Source organism: Xenopus laevis, chromosome 1L, assembly GCF_017654675.1.
Source record: "Xenopus laevis strain J_2021 chromosome 1L, Xenopus_laevis_v10.1, whole genome shotgun sequence".
Taxonomy (NCBI): domain Eukaryota; kingdom Metazoa; phylum Chordata; class Amphibia; order Anura; family Pipidae; genus Xenopus; species Xenopus laevis.
Genome location: NC_054371.1, coordinates 9491987 through 9504601, shown reverse-complemented (window position 1 = coordinate 9504601; position 12615 = coordinate 9491987). Strand labels below are relative to the sequence as shown.

Below are 12615 nucleotides of genomic sequence, written 5' to 3'. Positions count from 1 at the left end.
CATTATTATGCCGTTTATGTAATAATTTTACATCTTTTAATACATTCTCACATGATTATTTAATAAAAATAACGGTGAGGAAGAAATGTATTTAAATTGCTTAATGTCAAATCAGAATTAAGGAATGACTTGGGACATGTTCCACTTCTTTAACCCAACCTTTTAATTGTCTTCTATGTTTGCAGATATGGAAAATTGCCTAAGATGTCAAGACAATGAGTGGCCAAATCATGAAAAAACTATGTGTATTGAGAAACAAATTGAGTTCCTCTCTTATGACAATGATTACTTAGGCATAGCCTTCACAATGAACTCTTTGATATTGTTTACGGTAGGGGCAGTTATATTGGGAATATTTATTTCGTTTCGAAACACTCCAGTAGTGAAAGCCAATAATCGCAATCTGAGCTTTATTCTCCTTGTCTCCATCAAGCTGAGCTTCCTCTCTGTGTTTCTGTTCCTTGGTCGTCCTTCTGATATAACCTGCATGCTCAGGCAAACATCATTTGGAAACACCTTCTCCATAGCTGTGTCTTGTGTTCTAGCTAAGACTATCCTGGTTTATATTGTTTTCAAAGCCACAAAGCCTGGAAGCTCTTGGAGTAAATGGGTAGGAGCAAAACTGTCACATTATATTGTTCTTGTTTGTTCATTCATTCAAATACTGATAACGGTTTTATGGCTGTCTATTTCTCCTCCCTTTGTGGAATACAATATACTTTCTGAACCTGGAAAAATAATCATTCAGTGCAACGAGGGTTCAGTGGTTGCCTTTTACATTGTCCTCTCCTACATGGGATTGTTGGCATCTTTGAGCTTCATTGTAGCTTTCTTGGCTCGGACATTACCAGACAGTTTTAATGAGGCCAAGTACATCACTTTCAGCATGTTGCTCTTCTGCAGTGTTTGGATCACAATGATCCCGGCCTATCTGAGCACCAAAGGCAAAAACACTGTGTGTGTGGAGATATTTGCCATAATCACTTCAAGCTGTGGCCTTCTCTTCTGTATATTTCTCCCAAAATGTTACATTATTTTATTAAAGCCAGAGATGAACTCGAAACAGTACTTACTAGGGAACCCAAATAAATAGAGATTTGCTTATATAGATGCAATGGCGAATATATATATATTATACTTCTATTCTATTGACTAAACACAAGAGATGTGATAAAAAGAACATTTTTCATAGATATCAATAAAGAAAAAATCCATAATAAACTCAAAGATTCCAATGGGCTTGAGTTTTCAGATTCTTCTATACTGCATTTTTATATTTAAATGGTGTTCAAACGGTAAGTTATACAGTATTATCTTAATACTCCAACCATGAACATATTAGAATTTGAGCAAAATTATCATTTTGTTTGTGAACAATAATGAGAACTTACACCCCTGGTTAAATGTAGTATACCAGACAGCCATATACACTTTCAGTCTCTCTATATTCCATACAAGAGGCAATACAATAAGGATGGAAACATTCCTGGTTTTTTATTGATTACAAACATGATTTATTCATCCAAATGGGGAACAGAAAATTTTCAAAAGCCAATAAATAGTCTCCAAAAATGTATCAAACAAAAATGATTTATTCTTTTTATTTTCTTGTTCAGTTCTATTTAACTTTATTATTTTGATAATATTCCCCATCATCCAAGACTTATAAGAAATTATTTTTAGAGAGAAGTCACTTGTGTCCTGAAGGTCTAAATCAGGTCTAAATTTTTTAATAGGGTTATTGAAAGCAATTTTAATTCCAAACTTTAGAATTGCAGAATAAAATGTCAATTACAAAAATTGACAAACATGAAATATAACTAATGGCAAATTGTCTTAACATAACGTGATCTAAAACCCAGCATAATGTAATATAATGTTGAAGGTATAGAAAGAGAAGAATTGTGCAGAGAGCTCAATGCCTCAGTCTTTCTTTTCTATGCAATATAAACTATCAACAAGTTTGGTAATGGAATAATGTCAACAAAGGGGGCTTTTATGGAAATTAAATTACAATAATAAATAATTTTTACAAAATCTCTTGGTTAAAGAAAAAAAAACATATGGTACTCTCAAGTGAAAGTAGAAATTACATTATCTTGCTGACTGCATTGTTTAGAAGAAAGGCAAGATTTTGGGATCAGTGTTGTAAAAGTTAGTGGAAAGGTTGCTGAGGAGCACTGCACTTTAGACCTGTCATTGACATAAGGTTAACTTCCCCTGCCTTTCTTTTGTGCCTGTGAAATTACAGATCATTGGACATGTTAGTGAATGCCGTACTCTTCTCTTGTGATGCCCAAAATGACATAAGATCCCAAGTAAGCTAAGCACCTGTGTTCTACCATAGCGTGCACTTTGTGGCATGTGAAAAATTTCAAGAAGTTGGATTCATGAAAATAACTGCATTTGGGGTGAAAAAACAACAACATATTTTTACATTTATACCCTTAACTGAATAAATAATCAGCTTTGAATGTTTCGTGTACTAAGCCATGTCCATAAAAAGGGCAAGATTAGCAAAACAGAAAGCAAATGTAGTAAAGATGTGCATTGTGATTGCTAAAAAAGTACATTTTGTATCTTGACTGATATTTTCACTCTCATTTATAGAAATCCCAGCAGTCTGCTAATGGCTTTCCTGACAATAGAAAAATCCCAAGGACACGAGTACCACTCTGCTGTGCTCCCTTCTCAGAAGGGGAGATATCCAATATATCTGGTAAGGGCGAGGTCACACGTGGCGTTTTTACTTTGCGTTTTTAAAAATGTGCAGCCAAATTGAAAGCCACAAAAAAAAGCCCTGTTGGAAATAAATGGAATACGCACTGTAGCAATTCCCACTGGGCAAGGCGAAAAACCCCATCTGAAGCCTCTCCAATTTGCCTCAGAGGGGGAAAAAATTCCTTCCTGACTCCAAGATACAATGGGACCAGTCCCTGGATCAACTTGTACTATGAGCTATCTCCCATATCCCTGTATTCCCTCACTTGCTAAACACCATCCAACCCCTTCTTATACCTATCTAATGTATCAGCCTGTACCCCTGATTCACTTCCCAGCTCTCCCTGTAACACCCCTTTCCCTCCTCTAATCTCATTGGCTCCCTCCTGTCTGCTGGGAGGAGCTACTGGTGAATAAAGCATCCGACCCTTCCTTATACCTATCTAATGTATCAGCCTGTACCACTGATTCACTTCCCAGCTCTCCCTGTAACACCCCTTTCCCTCCTCTAATCTCATTGGCTCCCTCCTGTCTGCTGGGAGGAGCTACTGGTGAATAAAGCATCCGACCCTTCCTTATACCTATCTAATGTATCAGCCTGTACCACTGATTCACTTCCCAGCTCTCCCTGTAACACCCCTTTCCCTCCTCTAATCTCATTGGCTCCCTCCTGTCTGCTGGGAGGAGCTATTGGTGAATAAAGCATCCGACCCTTCCTTATACCTATCTAATGTATCAGCCTGTACCCCTGATTCACTTCCCAGCTCTCCCTGTAACACCCCTTTCCCTCCTCTAATCTCATTGGCTCCCTCCTGTCTGCTGGGAGGAGCTACTGGTGAATAAAGCATCCGACCCTTCCTTATACCTATCTAATGTATCAGCCTGTACCCCTGATTCACTTCCCAGCTCTCCCTGTAACACCCCTTTCCCTCCTCTAATCTCATTGGCTCTCTCCTGTCTGCTGGGAGGAGCTACTGGTGAATAAAGCATCCGACCCTTCCTTATACCTATCTAATGTATCAGCCTGTACCCCTGATTCACTTCCCAGCTCTCCCTGTAACACCCCTTTCCCTCCTCTAATCTCATTGGCTCCCTCCTGTCTGCTGGGAGGAGCTACTGGTGAATAAAGCATCCGACCCTTCCTTATACCTATCTAATGTATCAGCCTGTACCACTGATTCAGGGAGACAATTCCACATCTTCACAGCTCTCACTGTAACAAACCCCTTCCCAATATTTAGCTGGAACCTCTTTTCTTCTAATCGGAATGGGGGACCTTGTGTCAGCTGGAAAGACAATGCTGGAAATATACATATTTGCGGCGTTGTATGCTGGTGACATCATTAAGTTATGTATTGTCCATCAGTATGACATATAAATTGCTTTTCCACTTGGCTTTTTTTCACAAAAGTTGACTAAAATTCTTCTGAGTGAAATTATGGGGAATGAGAAAAAACAGAAGTGCATGCTGGGAAAATAAAACGAAAGATTGAAAAATGCACATTATCATGCATGTGTGGTTTCATTGGTGACTTTAAACTGAACCGCGCATTTTTAAAAACACAACGTGAAAACACCACAAGTGACCTCGCCCGATCAAGTGTAAAATAGACAGCTCTTTTAGACATGTTATGCCAAAATGGATTGTTTTTATGCCTTTTGCAACTATAAAGTACAACACTCTCTCTAACATTCAGTTACATGACCTACCAGAGTTCCTTGGTATCAGACTCTGACACAGAGGGTTAGTTCCACACAATCCTGCTGCTTATGACTTTTATTTAGGAGATCCATATCAGCACAGTTATTCAGTTTAATGCAGGAACGTGCCATTTCGGAGAGATCTCACACAAGAAACAGTAAACTAACAGATCAGGAAGCAACCCAGAACCAATAAGCAATCACTTGCATCACATGCACAGGAAATGACATTGTAACATGAATCAGATGCATTCTGGGAACTGTAGTATTCTGTATAACAAAACTAACATTACATAAATCTGTATTAAAAATTTGACATGCTCAGATGTATACCTGTACAGCAAAACTCTGTATCTGCAATAAATCAATACTAGTCCAACATTTTCATTTTAAAATAAACTGATTATAAAATGCATGGTCATAATATAGATATTTCTTTACAGGCCTTTCCACTGGGCAATATTCAGATAGCAGAAAAAAAAAATTTGCATGCAGGTGCAGACCTCTAAAGAAATCCTGGACTCAAAAGCATTTATAAAGCACAGGGTCCCTTTTAATATTTCATTTTAATATTGCATCTTTGGAATAACATACCATGGTGGTCTAGTGGGGGGACGGCAGGGACGCCTGCCTCGCCGGTCCTCACTGCCGGTTCCTTAGGGCGCCTGTACGTGAATTAAAGGCGCAGGCGCACTGGCGTTATGACGCCAGTGCGCATTGCGCAAATTCAAATGTTCAAAAGGGACCTTCCTGGTGTAATTAGGGATGGGCGAATACATTCGCGGCAAATTTCTGAGTTTCGCCGCGGATGATTTTTTTGCGAAATTGCGTCAAAAAAAAAAGACGCGTGACAAACTGAACGTCACGCACAGCAGCCAATTAGATGTGAGCCATCCCACTGTCTATATAAGGAGCTGCAGTCCCTTCACTTAGGCAAATCATAGGAGAGCTACTCTCATATCAATCCTTGTTGTAGTACAGGGAGCTGCTCTTTCTATCTAATGTCTCTATCTAATCCTAGAAAATTCTGTTACAATTGTAGGGGACTGGTAAATTAGTCTCCCAGTATTATTTAGCAGGCAGTCTCCTAGTGGAATAGACTCCTAAACTGGGTCCTAAAATACAGTTATGAGAGAGGACCTGTTCCTATTCCTGCTTAAAGCTATGCCCCTTGGTGTTCACAATAGTGATCACTAGATAGCACTGTGCTAAAGTATAAAGTCCTGGACAGCCATGTGCTTAGGGTCCATTTTGTGTTAGTTTTGGCCTGAGCAGGAAAGCAGAGCTCAAGTGGAACCTAGACAGGTCAGGTCTGGTCAGTATAGGATACTCACTTTAAGAGGCCAATCTAGGAGTGACAGAAAGACAGGCTATTTATCTCAGCAGTTTGAGGCTCCTTTTAGGATTGTGAGTGGGATTATGAAGTAGGGACTAAGTGTACAGACCTAGGGATGCGAGTTTCCCCTCAGGTTACACTTAGGAAAAGGCTGAAAGCTGGGTTTACCTTGAGTGGCTGTTAGGTACATTGTCTCCATCTCTGTGGGGGACAGCTTCTGACCAAAGGTGCTATTAGTATGTGCCTATCCACTGTTACTGTATGATCCTGCTTGTTCTGTATGTACACTCCATTGTGAATGTTCTTGTACAATAAATATGATCATTGGTTAAGTTATAAGAACCACTGGCGCCTATTTATTGCACCCAGCATCAAGTTACAGTTACACTACACCCTGCCTCCACAACGTTTGCGAGGGCTTACGCCCTAAGATTTAAGGTCTCATTCGAAGCACAGTATTGGGAGTGGAGCTCATAGTTAGAGAACGGTGCACTCAATTTACTATAGCGCTACACATTAATTAACCTATCTCTGCCAGGAATCAGGAATCTCCATATTGGTATTAACGCACTTGGAACATTGGGACAACTTTACAAATCATGTACAAATCATTGCAATATCATGTACAGTATATGAAAAATGTCATCAGGAGTTTACAGTGAATATTGTAATATACTTCCGTTCTTATGTTTGGCAACAGTACAGGTTCATAGGAGAATCATTATGGAAGGCACTTTTGCATTACTTGTACATATATCAGACCTTCATACACTGTACAGCCCCTAAGTTTGCTCATAGTCTGTACAGAGAGATCCCATAAAACTATGGCAGCATAGGTATTCCCTGTATTAAGCACAATTCAGCAGGAACAGCCCCTAAGTTTACTCATAGTCTGTACAGAGAGATCCCATAAAACTATGGCAGCATAGGTATTCCCTGTACTAAGCACAATTCAGCAGGAACAGTCCCCTAAATTTGCTCATAGTCTGTACAGAGAGATCCCATAAAACTATGGCAGCATAGGTATTCCCCTGTACTAAGCACAATTCAGCAGGAACAGTCCCTAAATTTGCTCATAGTCTGTACAGAGAGATCCCATAAAACTATGGCAGCATAGGTATTCCTCTGTACTAAGCACAATTCAGCAGGAACAGACCCCTAGTTTGCTCATACCCAGTAAAGACATATACCATACAATAATTCTGGTATACGTATTGCATTGGACTGGGGACGAGCTGGCTATTAAACCTTACTCTAGTTTATATTTAAGAATCTAATGTAGCCATTATTTTCCATATGAGAAATAGAAACTTTGCTGATTTGGAATTATACTGATAAATGTAGATGCACTATATCTGTATTACCTTCTCTGTAGAACTCAAACTAAAATTACAAATGCTCTTCCCTATCGGAGAGACAATTATGTGTTTATTAATAGTGGGGAGTAGACATAGTTGCCTAGAGCACATAATAAATATCGCAACAGGACACAATGCCATCATTCAAGGAGCAATACCTGTTCTGTACTAGAGAGGGAGCTGCATGAGGCCACAAACACATAAACCCATGACGGCACAATGGCAGGTGTTATTTGGTTTCAAGCAAGAGGTCTCTCTCCTGATCAGATGAGAGTGATATTATGTCTGGTAATCATATGGGTAACACCCTGCAGTACTGAGCTGAATGGGTCAGACTTACAGTGCCGTATTCCCCTCACCAAGCTCAAGTATGAATACAAATATATCCAGGATGGAGATATTATCATTGGAGGAGTGTTCACTGTCAACAGAGGGGTGAGATATTTGCCATACCGAGCCATAAAGCCTTATCCCCTCTGTGTGGAGTAAGTGATTTTTTGCCTCTTCATTCATTCATGTATTTCCCGACCAGGAAAATCTGCTTTATTGAGCAGTAAGCTTTTGGCTTGTGCATGTGGAATTTACATGTTTCTTCTATTGCCATCATTATGGAACCTTATGGCTCTTTAATGTAGCATGTTGCAAGAGTATACACCCACGTTTTGTTATTAATGCTTCAGGCTGGAACGTACTGTGTTAGAGCTACACAACCATACATTATCCATAAAGGAATACTGAGCAGACATGCTGACAAAATATGATATTTGAATCTTAACTTTAATGAGCTTTCCAATGAACTAGGATTATACATATTAGCATGAGAACCTGCTATAGTTGTGCCATAACTACTGTGGTCTGTGCCAAGAGGTGCAGGTCTCTTATAGGTCTGTCCCATGTAGCCTCTTCTATATTTACATTTCATTGTATCCAGTGTCGGACTGGGATGCCAGTGGCCCACCAGAAAACCTTAGACCTTGGGCCCACTGGAAAACCGTAGACTGTGGGATCACTTTTCAAACTATTATTCCTCCTCTCCTCTCTCAAACTCTTTATTCTCTTAGTCTTGTATTACTTACTTCTACTTCTACACTATATTCTTCCATTATTAAGCATTCTTTCCCCATAAAGACCATAAAATAGGCTAAATGTTTAGAAGCAAGAGGCCCACTGACACCTGGGCCCACCGGGAGTTTTCCTGGTATCCCGATGGGCCAGTCCGACACTATCTTTGGCTGCTACTCCTGCTCATGTGTGTCCTGGCTATTAGGGTGCTAGCATAGGCCACAAGCAACAACAAAATGCCTAAGGAGCTAAGGAGTTTTTTGTTGTCAGAGACATTGTTGGTTGTGGACATAAGGCAGAAGGAACATGGCATCATGAGATGTGGTTCAGATATACAATGAGTGATCAGTGTGTAATTGAGTCACTATTACCTCCTGTAAGTTCCTGTTCAAAGATCAGAAGCACAATACTAGTAAAATGGGGGGTTATGTACTGGCAATGCTACGTGTCCTTGGAGGAATACTAAAAATGTAGTTGATTTCTACTGAATCTGTCAGAAGAATAGGGAGGAAGTGGCCACAGTTCACCGCTTCTGCAATTGTACACCCATTTTGCAACTCATATTGGGTCTAATGAGAGAACTCTAATAGTTGTTAGTGGAAGTTCAGCAGTGGCATGGAGTCTGAGAGCTGGATTACTTGTTGTATTCTTACTAACACAGACCATATGATCCTACAGACCCGAGTTAACCCACTACACAGAACTCCGCACCTTTCTGTTTGCCATTGATGAGATCAACAGGAACCCAGATCTGTTACCCAACATCACTCTGGGATATCATGTATATGATTCATGTGCAGACCCCCGCTTTGCTATACAGAGTTCCCTGCAGATATTATCAGGTCCCCAGCAAACAGTTCCTAATTACTCCTGTAGAAAGCAAGGGGAAATCACTGGATTTATTGGAGATCAGACGACAGCCACATCCCTGCCTATAGCACAGCTGTTGGGTATCTATGGATACACACAGGTAAGTCACTAATGGCTATCACTATCATGTAATGCTACTGTAAGTAAAAGCTGGAGTCCAATGGCATACTTTATTGGAACATAGTAACATAGTAACATAGTAAGTAAGGTTGAAAAAAAACACACGTCCATCAAGTTCAACCTTTTAGTTTTTTTTTAATCTGCCTAACTGCCAGTTGATCTAGAGGAAGGCAAAAACCCATCTGAAGCCTCTCCAATTTGCCTCAGAGGGGGAAAAATTCTTTCCTGACTCCAAAATGCAATGGGACCAGTCCCTGGATCAACTTCCAGCTATCTTCCATATCCCTGTATTCCCTCACTTGCTAAACACCATCCAACCCCTTTTTATACCTATCTAATGTATCAGCCTGTACCACTGATTCACTTCCCAGCTCTCCCTGTAACACCCCTTTCCCTCCTCTAATCTCATTGGCTCCCTCCTGTCTGCTGGGAGGAGCTACTGGTGAATAAAGCATCCGACCCTTCCTTGTACCTATCTAATGTATCAGCCTGTACCACTGATTCAGGGAGACAATTCCACATCTTCACAGCTCTCACTGTAACAACCCCCTTCCCAATACTTAGGCAGAACCTCTTTTCTTCTAATTGGACTGGGTGACCTCGTGTCTGCTGGAAGCTAATGCCATTAAAATAATGTGCCTTTTCTTGTAAAATAAATAAATACAAAAGGGAAAAAGTTAGCCATGTAATTTATTGGGGAGTGCCTAAAATATTGGCACCTTTGGTGTATTAATGTTTCTTTGTCCTATAATCCTGATATAGTTTATGGCTTCCAGGGGCTTCTTGTTGTGAAAAACTCTAATATCAGGGGTGACTATGTCTGTATTATCCATATTATCATTGTCAACCCATATTAAAGTTAACCTTTATAGGGTCTCATTTGTCCCAATGTAAATAACATGTCTCCTGTCTGAGCCACACCAAGGCAGCCTTAGAGGCCAACAGATTAAGTTACACGTGAAGGATTAAATGCTCAAACAAAATACATACAGGGTCTACCCCTCACTGATACCTTAAATAAGTTGGCTCTAAACTGTATAGTTGGTCACCCCTAAAGCCTAAAGTAATTGTTAGACTGAATCTGCTCCTGGGGCCCATTTTAAAAGTCAACTGGAGAGAAAACCTAATTGCTGCTTTATATATTCTTGGAAATATGACTGATAAAGATTTGCTGGTTGGTTGAATGCCACAGCCAAACATTATACAACATATTGTGGTTTATGCCTAAAGGCTACAGGCTGGTACTGTATTCTCTCTTAGAGATGGAGGCACAAGCCAACTGGATATGCTGGCGGGTGAATGTTGAACCTCTCCAGTATCTCAAATCTCCTCCTTGCCTGAGCTGTACCAGATTAACTAAATGCTTCAACTGTGGTCCAATTACACAATGGAGCATCTTTCTTTTAAAAAAATAAAAAAATATATGACATTTGGGGGGCATACCCCTCTCAGTTCAGATGTATAATGTATAAACTTGTTATGAAGCTTGGGGCTGACCAAATGTTGGACCAAAAAGTCTGAAATCTAAATAGACTTTGGCCTCTGCCTCAACACCATAGGGCCGATCTACTAAAATTCCGATTTTTTTCCAGATTGTATTTTTTCTCTAAAAATTTGCTTTTTAAAAAATTTCTATAAAACTCTTAAAGTTCGAGATTTATTAAGTGCAAAAACCCTGAAAAACTCTATAACAAAACTTCCACGTGTAAAAGTAGTCGAGGTCCTATAGAAGTCAGTATCCAATTGGACATAATAGCCATTCAGACAGACTTTTAGAGGATTTCAGGTTTTTTCACCCTTGTAATTTTTAGAGGTTTTACAGATATTCATCTTTTTAGAACATTGGTTTCACCAATGCAAGATGGATTAGGTCAACAATCTTGAAGGCCTATGAGGTACGAGGTAAGGCCACACCCTTCCGGGTTCAGCTCATTCTACTTCTTCACTCAGCACTTCTTGGGTGGTTCATCTCCAGGCTTCTGCAGAACAGGTTTTAAGGGCTGCAGTGTGGTCATCCACACAGTTCCAAAAGTACTATTTATAAACGAATCTTTAAATAACTTTCACGGCATCCATGGTTTTAGAGAAATAAATAACAAAGAAAAAACTTCCATTCCATACTCATGATTTCAAAAGCTAAAGATGCATCAACACCAGCTATGCTTCTGAAACTTGATATATAGAAAGCATTTGATTCGCTAACCTGGGACTATTTATACTTTGTTTTGAATTGGACCAAGAGTCTATACCGTACCCCAATTGTAGGCCCATTTATGTCCTCTACCTTCCCTATCTTCCATCCTGCCCAAGCTTTTTCAATGCTGGTCCAACAAAAACTTACAATACACTCAATGTTAACCCCCAGGGTCCATATACCATAAATGCCTTACTAGAAAACTTTCAACTCCTTGACTCCGAGCTCTATCGAGCCTCCCAAATTATACGTTTTACTAATACACACTGGAAATGCCATGAGTCCCAAGCACAAACTGCCACCTTCTTTGAATGCTGGTTTCTCTCAGGGAAACCTCCCCTTAGGGCAATTTCAGTTCTCTATCTATACCTGAAAACAGTTAACTGACTTATCCTATATTAAGGCTTGGACTAAAGAATTGAGAAGTGGTATGGATGAGGAAAAATGGAATAAGCTCTGGTTAAATGTGAAACAATGTACTATTAATATGATATTGCTCAAAGCTGGGTATAAAGTGCTTTTCAGGTGGCATTTAACCCTGGCCAGAATAGTGAAATTCACCCCAACAGCTCCTGGTACCTGTTTGTGATCTAGGCACAATGATACACTTATGGTGGACTTGCCCCTAGGCTATTAGATTCTGGACTTGAGTATATACAGTATAGTAACTTACTATTTTAAGTATTGCATGTGAATTTGAGGAATCTGGTACAGATAGGGCTGCCCACCCTTCTAGTGCATACCACTCAACTTCTGAGTCTTCCCTCTATTCCACTGATATTATTTTTGTGTTTGTATTACTGTTGTGTCATTTCAATGCCTCTTCCTGTACTTTAAGATCAGTTATGGAACCTCAAGCCGGAGACTAAGTGACAGACTACAGTACCCACATTTTTTCAGCAGGGAATGGACCGACCATATCCAGCACATCGCTATTGCCAAACTGTTGAAACACTTAGGATGGACCTTTGTGATCATTCTGACAGTTGACGATGACAATGGAGAGATGGAGAGCCTGAACCTTCAAAACGAGATTAACAAACATGGCGCTTGTGTTGACTTCATTGTCACTGTAACAAAAGATAATCAAAAAAACATGAAAGCTTTATACAGAATACAAAAATCAGATACTCAAATTATTGTCTTGTGGGGGGAGCCTGTTTCCTTTCATAACACTATAGGAAGCTTTGGGAGAGAAATGATAGACAAGACACTGGTGGTTCCAACAGCATGGGTTTCAAATCCCTCCCTTT

General features: G+C 39.9%; 1 protein-coding gene across 1 annotated transcript; it reads left to right on the top strand.

Annotated features, from left to right (window-relative positions):
* The first annotated feature begins 241 nt into the window (after positions 1–241).
* Positions 242–1093, top strand: LOC121400483 (vomeronasal type-2 receptor 26-like). The gene has a single exon (XM_041583645.1). The coding sequence runs from the start codon at positions 242–244 to the stop codon at positions 1091–1093; it is 852 nt and encodes a 283-aa protein (XP_041439579.1).
* The last annotated feature ends 11522 nt before the right edge of the window (positions 1094–12615 follow it).